The sequence below is a fragment of the Lissotriton helveticus genome, chromosome 6 (assembly GCF_964261635.1).
Source record: "Lissotriton helveticus chromosome 6, aLisHel1.1, whole genome shotgun sequence".
In the NCBI taxonomy this organism is placed as follows: domain Eukaryota; kingdom Metazoa; phylum Chordata; class Amphibia; order Caudata; family Salamandridae; genus Lissotriton; species Lissotriton helveticus.
In genome coordinates this window covers 104,561,416-104,583,547 of record NC_136067.1, presented here as the reverse complement: position 1 = coordinate 104,583,547, position 22,132 = coordinate 104,561,416, and the positions used below count along the sequence as shown (strand labels likewise).

At 48.3% G+C, this 22,132-nt stretch overlaps 1 protein-coding gene across 2 annotated transcripts in view; it reads right to left on the bottom strand.

Moving 5' to 3' along the window:
* Nucleotides 1–22,132, bottom strand: part of ABCC10 (ATP binding cassette subfamily C member 10) — a 255,940-nt gene that overhangs the window by 66,835 nt on the left and 166,973 nt on the right. For both annotated transcript variants that reach the window (XM_078647432.1, XM_078647433.1), the window contains exons 12-13: nucleotides 9,959–10,147; nucleotides 469–607 (exon numbers count right to left, since the gene is read on the bottom strand). In XM_078647432.1, coding sequence (XP_078503558.1) covers nucleotides 469–607; nucleotides 9,959–10,147 — 328 coding nt within the window. The remainder of the gene's footprint in view (nucleotides 1–468; nucleotides 608–9,958; nucleotides 10,148–22,132) is intronic.

Here is a 22,132-nt window from a genome sequence, read left to right as displayed (position 1 = left end):
GCAGGGATTCCTCTGCAGGCGGGTGCACATACCTACAAGGGGATGTCTGGGGGGTCCCCTTTCAAGAGCCACCCTTGGAGTTGCACTGACTGTGCGCTACCTCTTGGTGGTGCACAGTCATTGCACCTTTTGACCACCTCGCTGCTTCTGCCCCCGCGTTTATTAAACAGCATGTGCACAGAGGCAAAGTATTTCCTCATTTGCATGGGGCCCTGCAAATGAGCAGACACCACCTTTATATAGCACAGGTGCTACTTGTGCACCAGCACGATCTGTATTACAGAGGTAACCACACAAGCATCTGTGGCCACTTTTCTATTACCAAAGTGGCCTGTAAGTGCATAAAGCGGGCACACATGATGGCTCCACCCCAACAGCACCTTTGATAGTACAGCCCAGATGTTCCTTAAATTCATATACCCTGCATGAGGCACAGATACTGGATGGTAAAAGAGGATCTGAACTTACACGAGGCCTCCTGGGAAGAAGAGCAGCAGCTGCGGTGAAAGACCAGAGGTGCCAAGTTCACTCACTGAGACGTTCCCTGTCTTCGTCTGAAGGTTGGAGATCCAGTGTGACAGCCACCAATCAGAGACATTTCTAGAGGCTGCAAAGAAGGGAATAGGGTTAAGTGTGTACTTGGGAGATGAAGTCTTCATGAGGGGTAAAGAAACAATGAAGAACACTATCAGGGGTATCATCTCTTATGCCTGGGAGCAAGTTTTACCATTTCACCTTCTGGGCCACAAGCCCACTTCATTCAGTAGTTCTTGCATGTCCGGCATTCTGTCTGGAAAGCTAATCTCAGCTGTGAAATGACTCTCTCTCTTGATCAATTCATTCTGACTCTGCACCAACTTTACCCCCAACTCTCAGCATTCACAATGCCCTTCTGCTACTCTAAGCCCAAAGTGCGCCTCTCTTCCTTCAGTCCTCCCTCTTTCATTGGCCATTGTCCCTCAGTGATGTGGTGCTCTTGGTCTGTCACACTACAGGCCTTACCCCAGCACAGTGTGCGCCCTTTGCCAGTATTGACTGGGCACGGTTCACAAACAATGGCTTTTGCATTCGCACTCAACACATTTGCTAAGGAAATTTTAATAAAAATTCTGGGGCAGATTTATGATGACTGGCGCATCCCCAGGGATGCGCCAGTCATCCTGCGCCGCTGCTCCGCCACCCATGGTGCGCCGCATTTATAATGCGGCGCACCATGGGGCAAAAACGGCACAGATGCGTGACGCATCTGTGCCGTAAAGGTGGCGCATTGCTGGAGCTGCGTCGCAAGCGTGACGCAGCTCCAGCAAGGCTCGGGTGTGCCCCATCTCCACAATGCTGCGTCAAGACCTACGCCTGCTTCAAGCAGGCGCAGGGTTTTGACGCAGCATTGTCCAGAAAGTGACTGAGTGAAATCTCATAGATTTTACTCAGCCACTTTTAGGAGGCGTTCCTGCGCAGGAACGCCCCCCCTGCGCAGGAACGCCTCCTTTTGGCGCAGGGCTTTACAATGTGACGCATCTCCTAGATGCGTCACGTTGTAAATAGGGCGCATTGTTTGCGCCGCAGTTGCGTCAAATAAAGTGACGCACCGGCGGCGCAAGGCCTTCATAAATCTGCCCCTTAGTGTTTAGGATCTTCACAATCTGAATATAACTTACAAGATCAAACTTAAGAGAGGATATTTCGCGTTTTGACTGTTTTGTGTAGATTAGTCATATTGGGCCAGATGTATAATCAGTGCAAAAACTATTGTTCAACGGCTGTTTGTGCAGAACAAACTGGTAGCAGTGCATAGCTTGGGTGAGGGTTAGAGTTGTGGTTACGTTTGTAGGGTAGAAATGCATTAATGTTATCTCACCTTTGAAAAAAATATGTGCATATTGTCTTTAGATTGTTTGAATACTCTGGGCCCAAAATGGAGTTTGGAGGCTTGGTACGCAGTCACAGACATGCTGGATATGTTGTTTGCCTTATTACAAGTGTATTATATTCTTGTAATAAGGTGGATGGAATATCTGTCATAAACCGCCAACATTTCAATCAGGCTCTTTAAGTTTAAAAATAACCACTTTTTGGGGCGTGGCTTGCAGCCAAGCATGGCGGCAGCTTAGAGGACGAGCTCTGTGACTAGAGCGGCCTCTCCTTACATCCGACCTTCAATCCGACTCAACATTTGCCTCTTTTGGGGAGTGCCTGAAGCCCGAGACCGGGCGGCATCGAAGGCGGTAACTCCGGTGAAGATCCGAAACCGGGAGAACGACTAAGTACTAACGGCCTGCGCGGCCTGAGCGGCGACCTGGAGCCGGGGGCGAGAGTAACGAGCCACCCCGACCGGAAGTACGAGGAGCAGGGACTGGCCGGACCGGAAGCGCCCGGTCGGCGAGCAGCGAAGCAACACCGGACACGAGCAAGCCGAAAGTGGCGGCCGGACCACCGCTGAGACCCCGCCACCTGGCGCGCCTGAATCCGTGGGCGGGGGAGTCTTGCACAGTGGGCTGACAAGAGACGCGAGGCACCGTGAGCAGCGACGCCGGACCGACGTCGGCTCCGCGCCTGGGGACCGAAGCTCACGGAGAGGGCGAGCCTTCCAGCGCAGGGCGGCCCCGGCAGGGGGTGCGAGGGCTCATTGCCTGCAGACGAGCCCCGTTAGAACACTCAGCGGATTTCCCCGGCACATCCATCGAGGGGAGCGGAGGTGGCGGCTGGGCTCCCGCTGATCGCGAGACACGCATGGTGGAGCTGCACGCCCGCACCGAGGTACAGTGCGAGGCAGTGTCACCGGAGTGGCGGCGTGGGTGCTGGAGAATCAGGCACAGTGAGTTCCCATTAAGCGACATCCAGTGACTCTAGCTGTTCGCGCGGCACACCCCTGACTGAGTAGGCGCACGACATCGGGCGCTGCCTGTGCGGGGAAGCGCATTAGCAAGAGTCCTCTGAACAGTGCAAATTCACGTGGCCACGACTGTGCACGGCAGGCCGGTTCCTCTTAGACTACTATTTACGCTGCTCCCCCTTTGTGCAACGGAGCCAGGGTGGACCATAGATCACAAGGCTACGTTGGGTGGCGAAGGACTGCAAGCTCAACGCGACTGCGCCAACGGAAACGGCCACGGCCACAGCTATCACACGCAGCACTCTCCAGCGTAATGGCCGGAAAGGGTTCCAGAGGGAGTGCGACACAGACCCGCCTCGAGAAATATGCGTACAACAAGGGAGCGTCCTCGCCAACTGAGAGCCGGCAACCAGGCAGGAAATTAGTGGAAGGGAATGGCGAGGGTCCGAAGGCGACGCTGGATGATGTTATGCGCACTTTGACACAGGTGCAAACCACGGTAGGCTCCATCTCCACGGAGATTACATTGCTAAGAGCGGACCTTCATAAAATATCGGAAAAGGTGGGCTCGCTGGAGGTAGTCACTAAATCGCTGGTGGAGGATGTGTCGGAGCTGCAGACGGCGATGGAACGTGTCACGGCGGAGAACAGAGCGCTAAAAGACAAGCTGGACGACCAGGAAGGGCGGTCAAGGCGCAACATAAGGATTTTGGGAGTTCCGGAATCGGAAGGCACGGAAGCGACGGACTTATTTGTCGAAGAACTGATCAAAACCGAACTGAAGCCCAAGGGTCTATCGACGTTCTTTTCGATGGAGAGAGCACACAGAGTACCAGGGGGCAGACCACAACAGGGAGCGCCTCCGAGACCCATTCTGGCTCGCATGTTTAACTTCCGCGATAGAGACGCCATATTACAGGCGGCCCGGAGATCCCCTCCGATCAAGATACAGAATGCGACCATTGCCTTCTTTCCGGATTACACCGCGGAGGTCGCACATCGTAGGAAGACGTTCCTGGACGTTAAAAGGGAACTAAGGTCACGAGAAATTCCCTATTCTATGATCTTCCCGGCCAGACTGCGAATAGTAGCGGAAAACAAGACTTGGTTCTTTGACAACCCTGAGGTGGCACGAGAGTGGCTTGATGGGTGGAGGCCGGCCGCCCAACACCGTAGAGGGAGCAGGAAAAAAGGTGACCAACCCGCGAGGGGCCGCGCAAGCTCGCTGACCCCAGACCACGCAGAAGGAGAACATTCAGATGTGTCGGGCAGGGTGGAAGACGTCCCTGCACGGGGACAATGATCACCCGGTGAATACAAGTTAATGGACATGAGAGACTGCTGCCTGAGAGACTGCCATTGGATATCGGGTGAAGGGCCCCCGAGGAGAGTATGAGGGGCCGCCGATCATGGGGCATTCCTCCCCTCAACGAGCAAGTATCAAGTTTAATTTAGGGGCTAAGCACTCTGCTAGGTTGGGGAGGCGGGCAGTTATGGGTCCGTTTGGCATGAGGGCAGGGAGGGGGGGTGTTCAAGAGGGGGCGAGTTTAAAAGTTTACACCTCACTGCAGGTGGTGTGGTTTGTTGTCAAGTTATTTCAGACTGGAAGAACACGTTGTACGGTAGTAATGCGCATAAACACTGTACCATTCCATTGCCCGTATGGGGATTCCCTAGTGACGATCGAGATTGCTCCACCCCAAATCGCAACATGGCGCACGATATACTGGCTGAAGCCCCAAGGGTAGGCCCCCACTTGGTACCAGTGGTGCCGCTGCGGCTCATTTCCTGGAATGTACGGGGACTGGGAGATAAAATCAAACGAGGCCTAGTGATACAGGGCATTAGGAGAATGAATCCGGCTTTGGTCCTCCTCCAAGAGACTCACCTGGTGGGTACTGCAAGCCAGGCGTTAAATGGGAAAGGCTATCACATGATAGTGCATTCTGACTTTACCTCAGGGTCGAGGGGGACGGGAATCCTTCTGTGGAAATCATCCCCGTTCCTGCTTCTCTCCACAAAAACAGACGACCAGGGCCGATTTGCGGCGGCCTGCGGCCAATGGGAGGGTAAACCACTGAATATAGTATCGGTCTACGTCCCCCCAGCGCTACACAACATAGTTCTCCCTGAGCTGGGGAGGTTCCTACTGGAGCTTCCGGAAGGTGACGTGGTCGTAGGGGGTGATTTCAATGCTGTCATCCACAACACACAGGACAGGTTCCCTGTACGAGTAAATACTCCTACCCCCTCCCGATTCAGTGAGTTTGTGGAGTCCCAGGGACTGGTGGATGTGTGGCGAAGCATGCACCCTAGCGAGCGTCAATATACATATTACTCAGCAACGCACAACAGCCTATCACGCATTGATTACTTCTTCACATTAGGGGAGGGTCGCCTTAGCATAGATGATATTCAAATTAGACCACGGGGTATTTCTGACCATTCACCCTTGACCCTTACACTGTCGTGTCCGGAAAGAGTGTATAAAAGAATGTACCAGTTGCGCCCGGGTTATCTAGCGATACCGGCGATAAAAAGGGAACTGAAAAAAGCGACCTGGAATTACTTCAAAGAAAATATAACCTCAGTTGACTCCCCCACGACCTTATGGGAAGCGTATAAAACGGTTCTGAGAGGGCAGGCCATCTCGGCTATACAAGGGTACAAACGCACACAAGAGAGAGAAGCCACACAATTGGAGCTAAACCTTGCAGAGGCACACACCGCACACATGACGGACCCATCAGCGGCCACCCTGCACTCCCTACAACTAAGTCAGCGACTCCACACAGACCACCTCAAGCAGAGGGCGGTGGAACACATAGCAGCAACAGCGCAAACAGTCTATGAGGTGGGGGACAAGGCCAGCAAGCTCTTGGCCTGATTGGAAAGGAAGGGGGGAGGAGCCAGAAGTATAGTGCACCTGAAAGACAGGGGAGGGGAAAAGCACACGCGTCCGGCGGCAATTGTAGGTCTGCTTGCGGACCACTTCCAGGAGGTCTATACCCCGGACACTTGTGTCACGGAAGAGATGGCAGTGGCAGCACTGACTGATGTGCCGATGCCGACATTATCACAGGACGCGGTGGAAGAACTTGACTCTGATTTTACGGTAGACGAAGTGCAAGAAGCCATTACCAAGATACACTCTGGGAAGGCCATGGGCCCCAGCGGCGTCCCGATCGAATGGTGTAAGGTGATGTCGGACACGCTGAGCCCGCACTTGTTGGCCATGTACCAAGACAGCCTGTCTAGGGGGAAGTTGCCCCACAATCAGAGACAGGCCATCATCGTGGCAATCCCGAAGCCAGGTAAGCCACCTGAGGAATGCGGGTCTTACCGCCCGATATCACTCCTCAATGTGGAGGCTAAGATATTGGCTAAGCTACTGGCCACCAGATTGATGCCACATCTCGTCCAGCTGATTCACCCGGATTAGTCGGGCTTTATGCCACACAGAAGTACGGCACTAAACCTTCGGAGAGTCCACGGTGCAATAGCACGGGCGTCGCTGTTGACTGAACCGACGGCCATTCTGTCATTGGATGCCAGGATGGCGTTCGATCTGGTGGAGTGGAGCTACCTCTTTGCGGTACTGGCCCATATGGGCTTTGGCCCCAAATACATAGCCTGGGTGCGGCTTTTATATACTGATCCAGTGGCACGAGTGAAAGCCAATGGGCATGTCTCCCGAGAGATACCATTGAACAGAGGAACGAGGCAGGGATGCCCGCTCTCGCCATTACTCTTCGCACTAGTCCTGGAACCACTGGCGGTGATACTTAGGAACACTCCACTGCTCAGGGGGATTGCATGGAGTCGCGACTGGGAAGACAGGGTCTCCTTGTACGCTGACGATATGCTGATCTACCTCACAAATCCAGAAGAAGGGGTCCCAGTACTCTTGGCACTGTGTGAGGTGCATGGAAGGTCGTCAGGCTATAAGATAAACTGGACCAAATCTGTCATATACGAACTGAGGGGACCACCCCCCGCTCTACCACCTGACTGCCCACTGGAAACGGCGGGCATGTCGTTTAAGTATCTAGGCATACACGTCACAAGAGACCCTACGACCTTTTACGAGAAGAACTTACTGCCACCGTTGAATAAATTAAAGGGGGACGTCAGGCACTGGAAGACTCTTCCACTGACATTGCTGGGGAGGGCAGCGCTATTTAAAATGCTGGCGCTGCCACGATTTTTATACGTACTAGAAAACGCCCCAAGCCCCAAGTGGTGCCCACGAGCTATCTACGGGCAGTGACTGCAGTGGTGAATAACTTATTGTGGAACGAACGCCCACCACGGATAGCGCACATGAAACTTACTAGAAGTTGGTATGACGGCGGGATAGCCCTGCCTAATATACAACTGTTCTACTGGGCGGCGCAGCTTAAAGTCATCAATCACTGGCTTCACGTCCCACAGGATGATCCGGCCTACTTGGCGGATAGATGTCAACTGGGCGTGCAGAGCTTACTGGCACCGCTGTATCATAAGGGTAAGGCGAACAAGCTCCTGGGACCGACCAAACATACAGTGTCACTCTGGCACAGCGCACAGACTAAGCTTAAATGGAGGGGAATTATAACGAAATTAACGCCTTTGTGGGACACTAGGGCACTTGGGAGCCTGCGGCATACTAAGGGCTTCACTGCATGGGACACCATAGGTATATCGACCGTAGGAGACTTGTGGGCGACTGATGGTGTAGTCCCATTTTCCCAACTCCAACAGACCTACCACTTGAAACGTATCGCTATATCCAAATCAGGCACGCACTGATGACTGCAATACCAGCGGGGACAACAGTCCCGGAGTCCTCTCCGCTGGAGGACAGATTGTTGACAGAGTATATGCGAACTGGCGCCACATCCCTCACCTACCGTAAGTTGTTGCATAACATGCCCGACCCCTTACTTAAGTTGCGGGAGAAATGGGCGGAGGAACTGGGTGACATGGATGAAACAGACTGGAATGCGGCGCTAGCTTCCCCCAGGGAGGCGGGTATTTCGGCATGGTTCCGTCTGGTCCAACTGAAGGTCCTTCACCGCATATACTTCACACGGACGACCCTATTCAAACTACACAGAACAGATAACCCGCGCTGCCTGAGGGGATGTGGTGGGGAGGGTACATTCCTGCATACACTGTGGGAGTGCCCTAAGATTTCGGACTATTGGAGACGCGTAACCCGCACCATTTCACAGATATTAGCCACTACACTGGTTCCAGACCCCCGTGTGGCCATACTTCATGTGTGGGGACCGACGGACTTGACGCGCCAGGGCCAGGTATGGACGACTGTGGGATGCATGGTGGCTAAACGGGATATAGCACAAAAATGGGGGGCGGTTGAGACGCCCACTTTAGGCCAGTGGTGAAAGAATATGGATTTGATTATGGTGACGGAAAGAGCGGTATACAAGAAGAGGGCCAACCCGCGCAAATGGAATGCGGTATGGTCACCCTGGAATAAATACCGGGGAGACATTTGTGTACCGGGGAGACATTTGTGAACCGCTGGAGGAAGAAGATGATGACAGTTCAGAGGGGGAGGATTCGGATGAATGACGGTACTGAGTGCAGACCTAGGGGGCTAATGAACAGATTACCACATTGGAGGGGTTGTGGGGGGGATCACTGTACATAGTCGTATAAGGTGGGGGCATAACTAATCGCAGGATGGAACGGCCACATACAAAGGGCAGGCTTGGTAGATGTTCTTCGAAATTCTTGATTACAGTTACAGTTATGTTTATGAAACACAAAAGTAAGAGATACCTAAAATATGCAATGCCATGAGATTTGATGTGCACATGAATCCGATACAATCGCTGCCGGACCGCTGGTTGTCGGCTGAACAGCTGTGTAAATTATACCCTTCACATATGGTTGAGGAATGTAGCCGGCCTGAGGGATGTAGGCGAATTGAATGTTATGAAGTTGAATGTCAATAAAACTCTTACGAACCAAAAAAAAATAAAATAAATAACCACTTTTATGGAGAAAAGTTATTTTTGTTTGACCCCTGCCCTCCCAGGGGTTTCAGTGTCCCAACCCTTGTTCTACAGGTTGGCCAATAGTCCTCAGCATGGCTTTGAAAGGTTTTGCTCTCTTGCCCATGAATTGCTCTTATTTTAAAAAGACACCCAAGGTGCGCCCTCTTTCCGAATGCGAGTGACTCAACCCACGTGATCTGGTCCAAGTGTAGGGGTCTTTCTATTTGTACCTCTTCGGGGATGCGGGGAGACTGTCTAGTGGTTAGGACATCACAGTTAGTCCCCATAACGTCATTGTGTCTAGGGCATGTATGAAGGTTGTCTGTTATGTGCATGTATGTGGGGAAGTGTTGCGCAGATGGGCTGGTGAATGGCAAAAGTTAATATAGCGAGTTCCTTGCATTAAATGAATTCGATAAAAAACATATATGGCCAGATGTATCAAGATACACTTTTGCGATTCTCAAATAGCGATTTTTAAGGAATCGCTATTTGAGAATTGCAAAATGGTATGTATGTAGAAATTCGCTATTTTTTAGCGATTTCTTAAAATTCCTTAATTGCGATTAGCAAATTGCTAATCGCAATTAAGGAATAATTTCCCATAGGAATGAATGTGAAATTATTCTCAATTTGCGATTCGCAATTTGCTAATCGCAAATTGAGAATAATTTCAAGGGTGCAGGGGTGTCCAAAGGACACCCTGTTGCACCCCTGAAATAAGCATGGGTGCACATGTGGTGCACATACATGCCGTAAGGGCATGTATGTGCATCACATGGCACTTTGAAAAATGCTAAAATGGGCATTTTTCAAGAAATTCGCAAATTAACACCAACTTGAAGTTGGTGGTAATTTGCGATTCCTTAGGGACAATTAGCAAATTTTTTTGCATCATACATTGCATTTAAGGAATCGCAAATTTGCGATTCCTTATTTTGCACTGAAATTTGCTACATACATACCATTTTGCTCAAATGAGTTCGCAAACGCCGAAATTCTGCTAATTTTGACGTTTGCAAACCCATTTGAGCTTCATACATCTGGCCCTTGTTTTCTTGGTCAGTGACCCACATTATTCAGGCAGTGTGACACGACCACTGTGCATGTCTCGTACCTTGCATCAAGAGAAGGGCCAGAAGGACCGAGGCCGACAGACAGGTGCCCACGGCCTTCCAGTATGAGGTGTAGACCATGAAGGCCACCGCACCTTCCTTCTTCTCCTCCTCCGCTGCCAGGGCCAGTCCCTCCGGGTGCTCCAGCTCCATCACGCCCTCTTCCTCCTCTATGCCAAGCTCTTCCGAGGCTGAAAAACCAAAATATAATGGTATGGAACCACTGTATACACAGGTATCCCAGAACAGTTATTGCAAACACCTCATGGAACAACTGCAGCAATCAAGCAGCAGCTCTTCCTCCTGCTTATTGGTCCCTTTTCTGCTGCAATCCGAATGAAAGAGAATGGGATACACAGATGTTGTTCACATGAATTCAAGACCAGAAAACCACAGGTTATATTCTAAATATGACTAAAAAGCAGTGGGATACATGAAATAAACTTAACAACAAGGTTAAAATAAATCATTGGGTGTGGCTTAGGCCAGCATGGAGTGGGACATGGGACAGGTGCCCTTCACCTCGGCCCGCCGGCATCAGCCTATCTAGAGTATTTCGCGATCCCTTCGCCCCTACTGGAGCAACCTGAAGGAGGCATGAGATGGCGAGGCGAGGCTCAACGCTACAGAGCCCTTGGTGAGAACAAGGATGAGAGGGCTGCAGCACAATGCTGCAAAGACAGCAGTCTGCGGATGAGGGGCATCAGAGCTGCACAGTGAGGGGGCTCCTCCAAGCTGGCACAGGGGCCCACTTTGTAAGACACTGGGGATGGACTGTGCCACCTCCGGGTGCCCCATGAAACAGAGGTGGAGAAACCGAAAATGGATGATGGGCAGCCTTGGGCATAGAAATAGACCAGATTGCAGCTGTGTGTGGGCAGGCCCTTGGGCCAAAACAAGGTATAATAGCAAGGGGCACATTGGAGAGTTGGTGAGGTCCTGCAGCAGAATTAGGCCACGTGTGGACAAGGTGCTGACAGATACATAGTGGGAGGGGACAACGTGATCTGTAATCTGTGAAGCCTCAAGGCCGGAACTATAAAGCAGACCTAATGAGAGGGCCACATGCAAAATAAAGCCTGGTGGTGGCTCCTGAGTACTAGCAATATAGCCCAGCACTAAAGTCAAAGTGCCACAAAGCCCCTTGAGAAACTCTGGGACTCAGTGGTGTCACAAGTGACTTGAGCCAGATCAAAGGTCCAAAGAGAGGCCACATATTATAATCAACCCGTAACTGTGGAAAGCACATGTTGCGCACTTAAGATGTCACCTTTCACGAAAACAGAGGAGAACCCCTGGTACTTTTAAATATCCTAAGTCGTGCTGAAGAGAACGAGGCAGAGAGACCCAGGAGCACAGCAGGGGCAAGAGGCTGAGCCACAAACTGCACCAGTCCGTGGAGGGTCTGACACTACTATAGCAAGAAGGACCCTCGGGGAAAACTGCTTCATGTCAATGCCTCGCTTCCCGTTAACAAAAGACACACAAGTGATGGACGGAATGCAGAACAGATCAAAACATTCACCCCCAGTCAAGAGATCTGGGTTAAATCCATCCATCTTTTGCTCACCATGCCACCCCAGTTTGGACCCAGCCATATGCAAATCAGTCTTGACCCTGTGCCTCATGGGAACAGTCCAGCCCGAACTGCCAAGCCAGGTCCTCCCTGGACAGGAAACAAGCATCCTAGGACTGGTTTCGGGGATGGATTTAGGCCCAGATCTCTGTACTGGGGTGAATGTATGACATTATTCTGCATTGTCCATCAATTGTTGTTTTCGCTTCCAGTTAACAGCTCTAGATGATGGCAACAGCAAATGAGTGAAAGGAAGTAAAAGTAAAGGACTTGTTTTCTGCTCTGAAGAGTGACCAGAAGCGAAGATCAAAAAAGCTCCTTAGGATGTAGAGCAAAACTCCTCGCCAGTCACCAAATATTTCATGGATAACCCGTTCCAAAGACTAAAAGAAGATAACAATTCACTACAGACAAAGCTCATCAAAAAGTGAAGAAGAACATCCATGCCTTAGGGGACAGAATATCCCATCTGGAAGCAACCACTGACAAAAGCTCCATGGACCAGGGTTTTCTGTGACAAGAGGTGGACACCCTACAAGCACAGAACACAATGGATCTAGGACAAAATCCTCAAGAACATAACTAGAATCAGGGGCTTTAGAGTTTAGACTTCAGTATTGCTCTCAAATACTGGACTCTTACTCACCTCTCAATATGCAGCTAGGTCTCTGGACTGTCAGATCTTTAGCTAATGAACATGTCACTGCTTTAGATGCCTTCCGTCCATAAGACTTCAGTTTCAGTGTGTTACTGAAACAAGGCTAGGGGAGAATGATTCAACTGTCTCTGCTGCCTTAACTACAACCGAGTATTTTTTTCTCATTTCCCTTGGAGTGGACAGCACAGGAAGGTCTACTCTGTCACTGTCAGTGGATTGCTTCTACAACTGCTGCATATTTTCCGTCATTTGAATGTCACTTTAAATCTCTTTTCCCCAGCCTATACCTCTGACCTCTCTCATTATCTATCACCCACCAGGCCCCCAACCTCATTCATTGAGGATCTGGATACTCTCATTTCTTGTATTTTGGCACTTTGTCATTATTCAAACCTACAGCGATGATATTTCTAACTTTCAGCTAACTTCTCAACTTATATTCATTGCTTTCTAAAATACTGGAATGTATTGTCTTTTCCCAGCTCTTTTTTTTACTTCGGACGAATGATCTTCTTCCTTCTGTATAATCTGGCTTTTGTCCTGGCTGTTCGACTGAGTCTGCACTTCTTTCTTACACTGTCCTTCACACTCATTACAATACAGTCCTCTATATTCTTATCTTCCTTGATCTTTCTCCGGCTTTAGACAAGGTGGATCACTGTTCTTGTCCACTCTCTCTCTATTCTTGAGATTTCTGGTACCGTTCTTGGATGGTTCCAATCTTATCTCGCTAAATGCTTCTTCTCAGTTCTTTGGAAAGGGGCACTGTCCTTTTCTGTGCTCTGTCCTATGCTCGAGAGGCTCTGTGCTTGGCCCACTTCTGTTCTCCATCTACACTATTCCTTTAGTTTTCATTATCGCTTCTTTTGATTTTAACTCGTATTTCTACGCTGACAGCTCTTAGACCCATTTCTGATTCTCTTCATTTACTGATTCTGCCAGTAATCCGATCACTGCCTGTCTTTCTGCTGTCAAATACTGGATGTTGTCGCATTCCTTAAAATGCAGCCCTAAAAAAATAGATTCTCTTCTTCCCTATTCCCTCAGCTATAACTACCTTAACTTCTAATCACTTTTCCCTAAACCCTATTCCGTGTTCTCCTTCAGCTAGAAATCTTGGAATCATCTTCGACGTGTCAAACGTGTCTTTCAAAACAACTTTTATCTGCAGTTGAGAAATGTTTACATCTATCTAAAATCCATACGCCTAAACCCTGTCTTTCCTTTTCTTCTCTTAAACTGCTTCTTGAATGCTTGTTTTTTGTCCCTTGTTCACTTGGCCACTGGATTCAAGATAGCCTGGCTGATGAGGATTATGAATCCGAAACCGGTCCCAGGATGCTTGTTTCCGGTCCAGGGAAAATGTGGAAAAGTAAATTTTGCCATGTTCTGTGTCCCTACGTGTTCCCCATCTTATGTTATGTATGCATGATTAATATGCATATGTATTCCCCATGTTTGATTAAAGACGCAATTACAGTTGTGTCCATCTCTAGTATGCCAGTTTCCAGTTCTCGTGAAAGCTACGAGTATTAGGCCTATGTAAAGTTACGTTGCCACGTTTCTCAGTGTGCACGTTATTTCATTGAAAAGTCCCCGTTTCTAGGCCTCAAAAGGGCCCGGACACCAGATTCAGCTCCTGTCTCCTGAGCCCTCGCTGAGGAGCGATACAGCCCCCACCTGTATCCTCGACCCTTCACTTACTTCCTGCCTCGCAGTGCCCGGCTCGGCCTGGCTCTGCCTACGAGTCTGCCAAGAGTATGTTATGATTCTAGTTATCAGTCCAGCCCTCCTTCTCTGCATTCCTAAGCTACTGAATCGCATCAATAGTTTCCGTCATTGTCTAGCCTTTACGTCTCCATGTAAGAGAAATACTGCATTTAATGGTCATTTAATATTCTTCAACGCACTACATGTAGAATAATGCATGCTCCAGTCTTAGAGTCTGTTAGCCTCTCCCCTCCTGACTCTTAGTTTATATCAACATGTCCTCTAAACATTAGATACTAGATAGGGTTTAGGTACATGTCGCCCTGACTCTCCAGACTTCAGTCTCTACTCCTAGCGCAGAGTTCATAGCCCCCAGCTTCTCCTAGTAACACGTCATTGTCAGTTTGCGCGCACCATTAGGTTAGAGGTCCCGGCTCCTTAGGTAGCCCCCTCCATGTTTCCGCCCCATTTATGACATATTCTGTTACGTTTACATCACATGTCCATGTATACGCCTCTTGTTACACCCACTTTCACCCTTATCTTTCGCGACTGCTATTGACCACACCCACTGCTCCGCCTACTGTAATTCACTGTAATGCAACTGTTTTAGTATATATGCTTGTGTACTGTTATTAAGGTGCTAGCTAGCCATCCCAGATCTTGTCCGTGCAGGTTGTCCTGTTCCTGTCCTTTATGCTGTATTAAACCTGCAAACTCCTACTACCTCGAATCTTGACTCTTATTTATTGAGCTATCTGTTATTCATATATTCATTCAAAAATAGAGGTATTATTTATGTATTTACCACATAATGGCGCCCGAATAGGGACTTGCCCTTTCCCCACGCGCCGGTGAAGCCACGCCGGCCCCCTGACCCTCTGCAGCCGTGACGGAACCATACCGTGCACGTGCAGATATTTCTGCTTCAAGTATCCCTCAGGCCCACGGAGGAGACGGAGGTGGCGGTCCAGCATCCAGACGAGGCGGTGGAGGAACGCGGCGAGTCCCGACCAGAGCCCAAGCCGAGAGTCCAAGGTCCGAGGTATCCGGAGGCCCACCCGTAACTGAAGTCCGAAGTTCGTCCGTCCGGCGTCGAAGCAGTCCAGTCCAGTCCGAGGCCTTCCGTTCCTGCTGCCCGGTGAGTACCGTTGCTGGGGTAGTATCTAGACAGGGTCAATCTAATTGACTCTGGTCCGTGGGTTTTGGTGGTACACAGACCCAAAACGAAGTGTCCACTTCGGTGGATGCGGGTCCTGACGTGTCTCTTTATGAGACCGGTAAGTTTCGTACTGTTTTAGCAGTGCATCTAGTTTCTGTTCTAGTCAGTTCTGTTCTCGAGAAAATTCATGTATTCTGTTTTCAGTATTCCAGGTAGTATTCTGTTCGAACTGTTATTTTAAATGTTCTTCATGTATTTTGAATGTCGTGGTATGAAAGTGGTGTAGTTATCGTGTTCATTGTGTATTGTATTGTGTCTAGATTACAGTTCAGTCATGCCCTTATTTTCGAAACTACGTCAGTTGAAAACTAGAAAAGGTCTGTTAGAAGCAGCAGTTCCTGTCCCGCCTAGGGACAGTCCAGGTCATTTTATGTATCAGAAGCATGGCATAAGTGCCATATTATATCTAGATTTATGGGTAGAGTATACCAAACAGTTAGAAGAAAAGTATAGATGGCTTGTATCAGGCACATGGGATGCCGAGTGCATCATGCGAGTAGAAGAAGCATTATGGAAAAAGAAAGCCAGACAGTCACAGAAAGATGCCATCGAGTTATGGCGCAAAGAATCTCATAAAAGAACCGAAAAAGAAATCAGAAAGTCAGAACTAAGTAGAGAATCCTTAGAACGAGCCCAAGAAAGGGAACTAATCGAGATAGGTGAACGAGTTAAAATCGAACAGTCAGACAGACAGAGGCATGCCCTCATTAAGGGTATGTATCCTCTTCTTGCCGAGGGCTTGCCGAAAGCGACCCCGGAGGCATCCAGTAATTTTCCGCCACCCTTAGTTCCGATCAAGCTACGTCACAAACCGACCGCAGCTGATATTTTTATTTCGTCCTATTTGGACGACACAGTCCCAGAATATGCAAATCCTGTTCCGCCAGCTCCTGTAAATAATGTAAATCCTGCTCCTCCAGTCACCGGAGTACCTGTTACGGTACCCCCGGTCCAGCCCACATTACAATTTCCCGCCGCGCCAGCACGAAGAGTATCAGTCGACGATTCCAGTTTAGGGGCCGCAGGAGGAGGTCCTCCTGGTACCCCGCCGCCACACCAACGAGTAACGTTAGTCGAGTTACATGAATGTGCGTTACAGCGTACGCCCAAATATAAGTCCGTTGCAGATATCCGACGAGCTCTCACTGAATGCCGCTATGATCCAGTTGCAGGTGATGATAGTACAGTTATATATTCCATCCGTGTAAGACGGGTGACCGGGTATTTGGACACCCTACCGAATATGAAAGAAGATCTAGACAGAATATATCGTTTCATCCGTACAGGGGATGATCCAGAAAGTATTGGCGAAGCCATGTCTCAAAGGAAAGCTGAGATCCAGCTCATGTTATTAAAGTTTCTGATTAATTGTTTAATAAGAGAACAAGATTATCCGACCAAAGATCCGGCCGAAATGAGAATCCTGACAAGGTGGAGTGATAATATAGCCGAGGGTAAACACAGAACTATCAGTAGTATAGAGAGTATGTACAAGAGAATTCGTAAGGAAATAATAAGGTTACACGAACAACGTAAAGCAGCACAAGTAAGCGAGAAGGAGAATGACTCTTCTACTGAAGAGGTAGAGGACGAGAATCCCGCCAGAATAGCGTATGTAGGAAAATCTAGATTTCCAGACCGACATTCACGTCTAGACTACAAGAAAACTGTTCCTCATCCAGCACCAGAACAAGGTTCTCTAGAACAAGTATTTCAAGCTACCAATCATATTCTGAAATCACGAATCGGTTACAGTGAGTTAAGTACTATGCATGAACAAGAACTAGCCCGATCAGCAGTCCGATGGATTACTGATTCTACCACTTTTCCAGATGAAATAGTGGCACAAATGTTTCTGAAACTGCCCCCAGCCGAGCAACGACTGGTGGGTATGTATATGATCCAGCACCTCATTACTCTGTATGAGGGTCAACATTCTGATCCAGGTCCGTTACATGATGTCCTGAACGAGTTACTCCAGTATAGATGGAAAGGTTTAGGTACCGATTTAATTAGTGTCATTCTAGAACAGCGCCACAAATATAGTATGTTCTTGAACCCGCATTTTGTTCATGTCTCACCCCCAGAAAGTAAACCCTTTTACATAGACAGACAGAATCCGTTACGAGAAGTACACCCAGTCAGGACAGCGGATGGTGAAATGCAAAGAGTATTTGTTTACACCCCGATTACAAAAATGGAACTCTTAGAGATGAAGAAATTAATTCCCTGTCATGACAAAGATCCAGCAGGGTTCCACCGAGAATTAAAAGACATGCTCCGTATGGGAGAATACACGTATCCAGATATAATTAAAATGTTAAAAGTCCTGTTGCCCGCAGGGGTATACGAAAAACTCAAGGAAAAAGAATGGGAGGTGGGAGAGAAAAAGATCGATTGGGCAGTTCTAGAAGCTGAAGATAAGTTACGAGTACCAGGTACCGGTCTTGGAGAGAAATGTAAAGAATTACCAGAATTGTTAATACAAGTTTTGCCCAGATTATTAGCCACTAAAAAGGAAGACTGGGATGCAATCTCAGCCTGTAAACAGAAACAAGACGAAGACACTAGTGATTTCTATTCTAGATTTGAGAAATGCTTTATTATAAACAGTGTGTAGTGATGAGGGACACAGGAGTATATTCCAGTTCCTTTTATTACTTAGTAAACTCAACAGAATGCCGTCAGCTTGTCAACCTGGAAGCCGGCTCCCTCTGTCAACATTCCAGAGTGAGCGCCAGGCTGTCCAGGGGAATGTACCAACAAGTGATAAGGAGGAGGGGGGGAAAGGGGAGGAACAGGGAAAGAGGTTATACATTGACTGTAGTTACAACACATCATCCTCCTTAAGGGAAATAACAGGAAAAGACCGGATGATTAATGGTGGGTGTTCCTAGGCTCCTATGACTTTAGTATGTGTGTCTATCTTAATATGTACTGTTTGTGCCACTGAGGAGAGGTCCTAACTCTGTCACTCCTTCTGTCTAGTCTGATGTTTTCCCTGATGTCTTTGCCTCCCACTCCTCTCATTACTGCCCTGGGCTCTCCCCCTTCTGCTGGAACCACACGATCATGACTCCATAGTCTACCATCATCCACAACCACCGAGTTTCTGTTTTGTTGCAGGATGGTCTTGGGGGCATAGAACTTGTTTCCTCCTCTCCACAGTCTCTCTGGTTTCTTTACATAGACTCCTTGTCCTTCCTGAAATTCTCTCTCCTTCACTCCCCACTTCTTATCATACCATTCCTTGTATTTCTGCTGACTGTCTTCAATTCTCCTCTTGATCTCTTTGTGATCAGTCTCCTTTATTTGTTTTCTCCCCATCCAACTGGGTGTGAGTTTCGTGCCAGCTTTTCTTCCCCTCAGCAACTCAAAGGGGGTGCATCCTGTAGTGGACTTCGGCGTGGTGTGGTATGCCCACAACATGTCCCTTATGGCTTCCTCAATGTTCTCCCCCGCTTGGTTGGCCACTTGTATGCACTCCTTCAACATACGGTTCACTCTTTCCACCTTCCCGTTAGCTTTGGGACAATACAGCGGCGTGCGAACATGGGTCACCGAACAGTCTTTGAGGAAATCCTTCATCTCTTCTGAGATCAGTTGTACACCATTGTCTGTCACCAGTGTTGAGGGTATGCCTTCTAGTGTGAACACCTCTTTCAGGAACTCAACTATGACTTTGGTGCTCACATTGTGAACGGTCTTGCAAGTTATCCAGCTTGAAAAGTAGTCTACTAGGACCAATAAGTACCTGTCTTGGGGCCCTTTGCCATGGATAGGACCCGCTATGTCGAAGCCTAACTTGCTCCACGGCACCTCCGGAACTTTAACAGGTGACAAAGGTGCTCTCCTCGTGATCTTGGATTTGTCACTCAGGGCGCACGCATAGCAATCACGCACCTTGTCCTCCATTTCTCTGTCCATGGTGGGAAACCAGTAGTCTGCACGAAGTCTGGCTTTGCACAAACTTCTGCCTAGATGTCCCTCGTGAGCCAGATCCACTACTTTACTTCTTAAGGCTTCTGGTGGGACTATTTTCCCTGATTTCAGTATTAGGTCACCTTCCACTGATAGATCCTCCCTCACGTTCCAATATGGCTGGATCTCTGTCTCCATGTCCTTGCATTTCTTGGGCCATCCAGATAGTATATACCTCTTCACCTTCTTCATGACATCATCACGTTCCATCTGGGTTTCCCATGACTCCTTTTCCACTGCCGCTAGACGCACCTCCAGGATTGAGCTACTCTTCCCTTCCTCTACCTCTTCTCCATCTGCGGGTGCTCTGGATAGGAAGTCAGCAACTCTATTTTGTTGTCCAGGTATATAGGATACTCTGAAGTTGTAAGCTTGTAGACCCACTGCCCATTTAGCTATTCGAGGCGTCATGCTTTCCATGTCCTTCTTGGTGAACAATGAGACCAGAGGTTTATGGTCGGTCTGTACTTCAAATGGAATACCCCAAATGAAAAACTTGTAGTGACAGATGGCCCAATAGACAGCTAGAGCCTCTTTCTCTATGGTGGAGTAATTCTTCTCAGATACTGTGAGTGTTCTTGATGCGAAAGCTATCACATTTATCTGGTTGCCTTCTCTCTGCGCCAGCGTTGCCCCTATGCCTCTGTTGCTGGCGTCTGTAGAGATAATGGTTGCCCCATTTGGATCAAACTTCCCTATGTACGGGGCTTCAATAATAGCCTTCTTTATGCACTTCATAGACACTTCCTGTTCCTTTCCCCATTCAAAAACACTGTCCTTCTTTATCAAGTCTCTTAACGGTTGTGACACCATTGCAAAATCCTTAATGAATTTAGCCATGTATTCCGCAAGACCTAGGAAAGATAGTATGTCCTCTTTACTCTTGGGAATGGGAGCATCCTCCACTGCCTTCACTAAGTCATGTTTTGGTTTGATGCCATCCTCAGATAGGGTGTGTCCCAGGTAGTCCACCGAACTTACTCCTAGTTTGCATTTAGAAGGCTTCGTGGTGAAGCCCACTTCTTTCAACTTTTCCAACACTCTTCTAGCCATTTCATTGTGTTCTTCTTCGCAACCTCCAAAAATCAGGATATCATCTTGGAAACAGATAGTGTTCCTACAGTCTTTTAACACATGTTGCATGACTCTTTGGAAAGCAGCAGCTGCCGATGCCAATCCAAATGGCATTCTCTGAAACTTGAAATTTCCAAATGGGGTGGTGAATGCTGTTAGTATTTGGGAATCCGGGTGAAGCTTGATTTGGTAATAGGCAGAGAATAGGTCCAGCACGCTAAAATACTTGGCACCCCTGATCGTGCTTAGCATTTCCCCTATCCTGGGAAGAGGGAACCTGTCCACAAGGATATTCGCATTAAGGTCCCTCAGGTCCACACAGAGTCTTATGCTGTTCCCTTTATCTTTGGCCATGATGACAATCGGGGCCAACCAGGCAGAACTCTCAATTTCTGTGATGACTCCCTCACTGACTAGCCTCTGAAGTTCCTGCTGGAGGGGCTCTCTCATGCGTAAAGGTATAGACCTGGTCTTGTGCACCACTGGCACCGCCCCCTCCTTTAGCACAATCTTGTGCATGTAGTTCTTAAATACCCCCAATCCATCACTGAAAACTTCCTTGAACTCATCGGTGAGATTCTCTGATATACCTTCTTGGTCAATTAACAACACCTGCTCTTTGTTGTTTGGATCAAGTATGATTCCCAACTGCCTCTGATGTTTCCAGCTCAATAGGGTCGAGCCTCTCGTGGACACATACACCTTTCCTACTGTGTGTCTATCCTTAAATGAGATTCTCATGGTCACCATTCCCTCAAGAGAGATCTTCCCCTTGTTGTAACCCTTGGGACTAATGTCTGGTGGCAACAATTTTACAGGATGGTTGGCAAACTTATCCTCAAACACTTTCTTATCTACTAAAGTATATGGGGAGCACGAATCAGCATACATACTAAACATCACTCCGTCGAGTAAGACATCACATTTGGGGTACACATTATCACTGTTATCTTCCTCATCCCCCACTTGAAAAATATACGATTTTTCCCTTCCCTCTTCCTGGGGTGACTCCTCAATGACATGCACTGCTCTGCCAGGTGCTTTACATACTTTAGAATAATGCCCCCATCGGTTGCACTTTCTGCACTGTACATTCCTTGCAGGACACTTCCAGTTATTTGCCAAGTGATTGGGACTACCACATTTATAACACACCGTGGAACCAGGCTTGCTGCGATTAACCTCTTTACTCTTGTCCCCTACTTTACAGACCGTTTCACTCTCTGTACTAACTTTGCTTTCAGACCTCTCTCTGTTTGTACCATCTGTAGCTTTCATTTCCCTCATGCAACGTGCTGTGTGCTCTAAGCCCTTAGCTATGTTTATTGCTTCCTCAAGATTGGGGTTCTTGGTTAGTAATTCCTCTTGTATCTTGGTTTCATTGGTGCACCTCACCAATTGGTCTCTTATTAAAGAGTCCGTGAGTTGACCAAACTCACATGTGGCTGACAAGCCTCTCAACACAGCTATATAATTGCTCACTTTCTCCTCCCTCTTCTGTACTCTCTTGAAGAACTTATGTCTTTCCATCACCACATTTGTTTTCTCCTTAAAATGAGTCGCTAATTCCCTCAGCGTGCTTTCATAAACATTGACACCTTCCTCAACCTCCTCTTGCTCATCCTCAATCAATCTCCCTGTTATATCTTCATATATTTTCCTCCCATGTGTGCCCAAATTATGTAGCAATATGTGTTGTTTGCGTATATTAGTGTAGTTGCTGCCCCCTATCGCTATTAAATAAGATTTGAAGATACCTTCCCACCTTCTCCAAGGGATAACTGGTTCTCCTAATTCATTGAGAAAAGGTGGGGGTTGGCTCATTCCTGCACCTGCCATTGCCATAAAGTTCCTAAAATCCTTGTAGGTCTATATTTTCTCAAATGAGAGCAACAATACCCTAAAGACGTGAAAATGACTCCCTGCCTTTAGTTGCTGTAGTTCTAAGCTGAGTG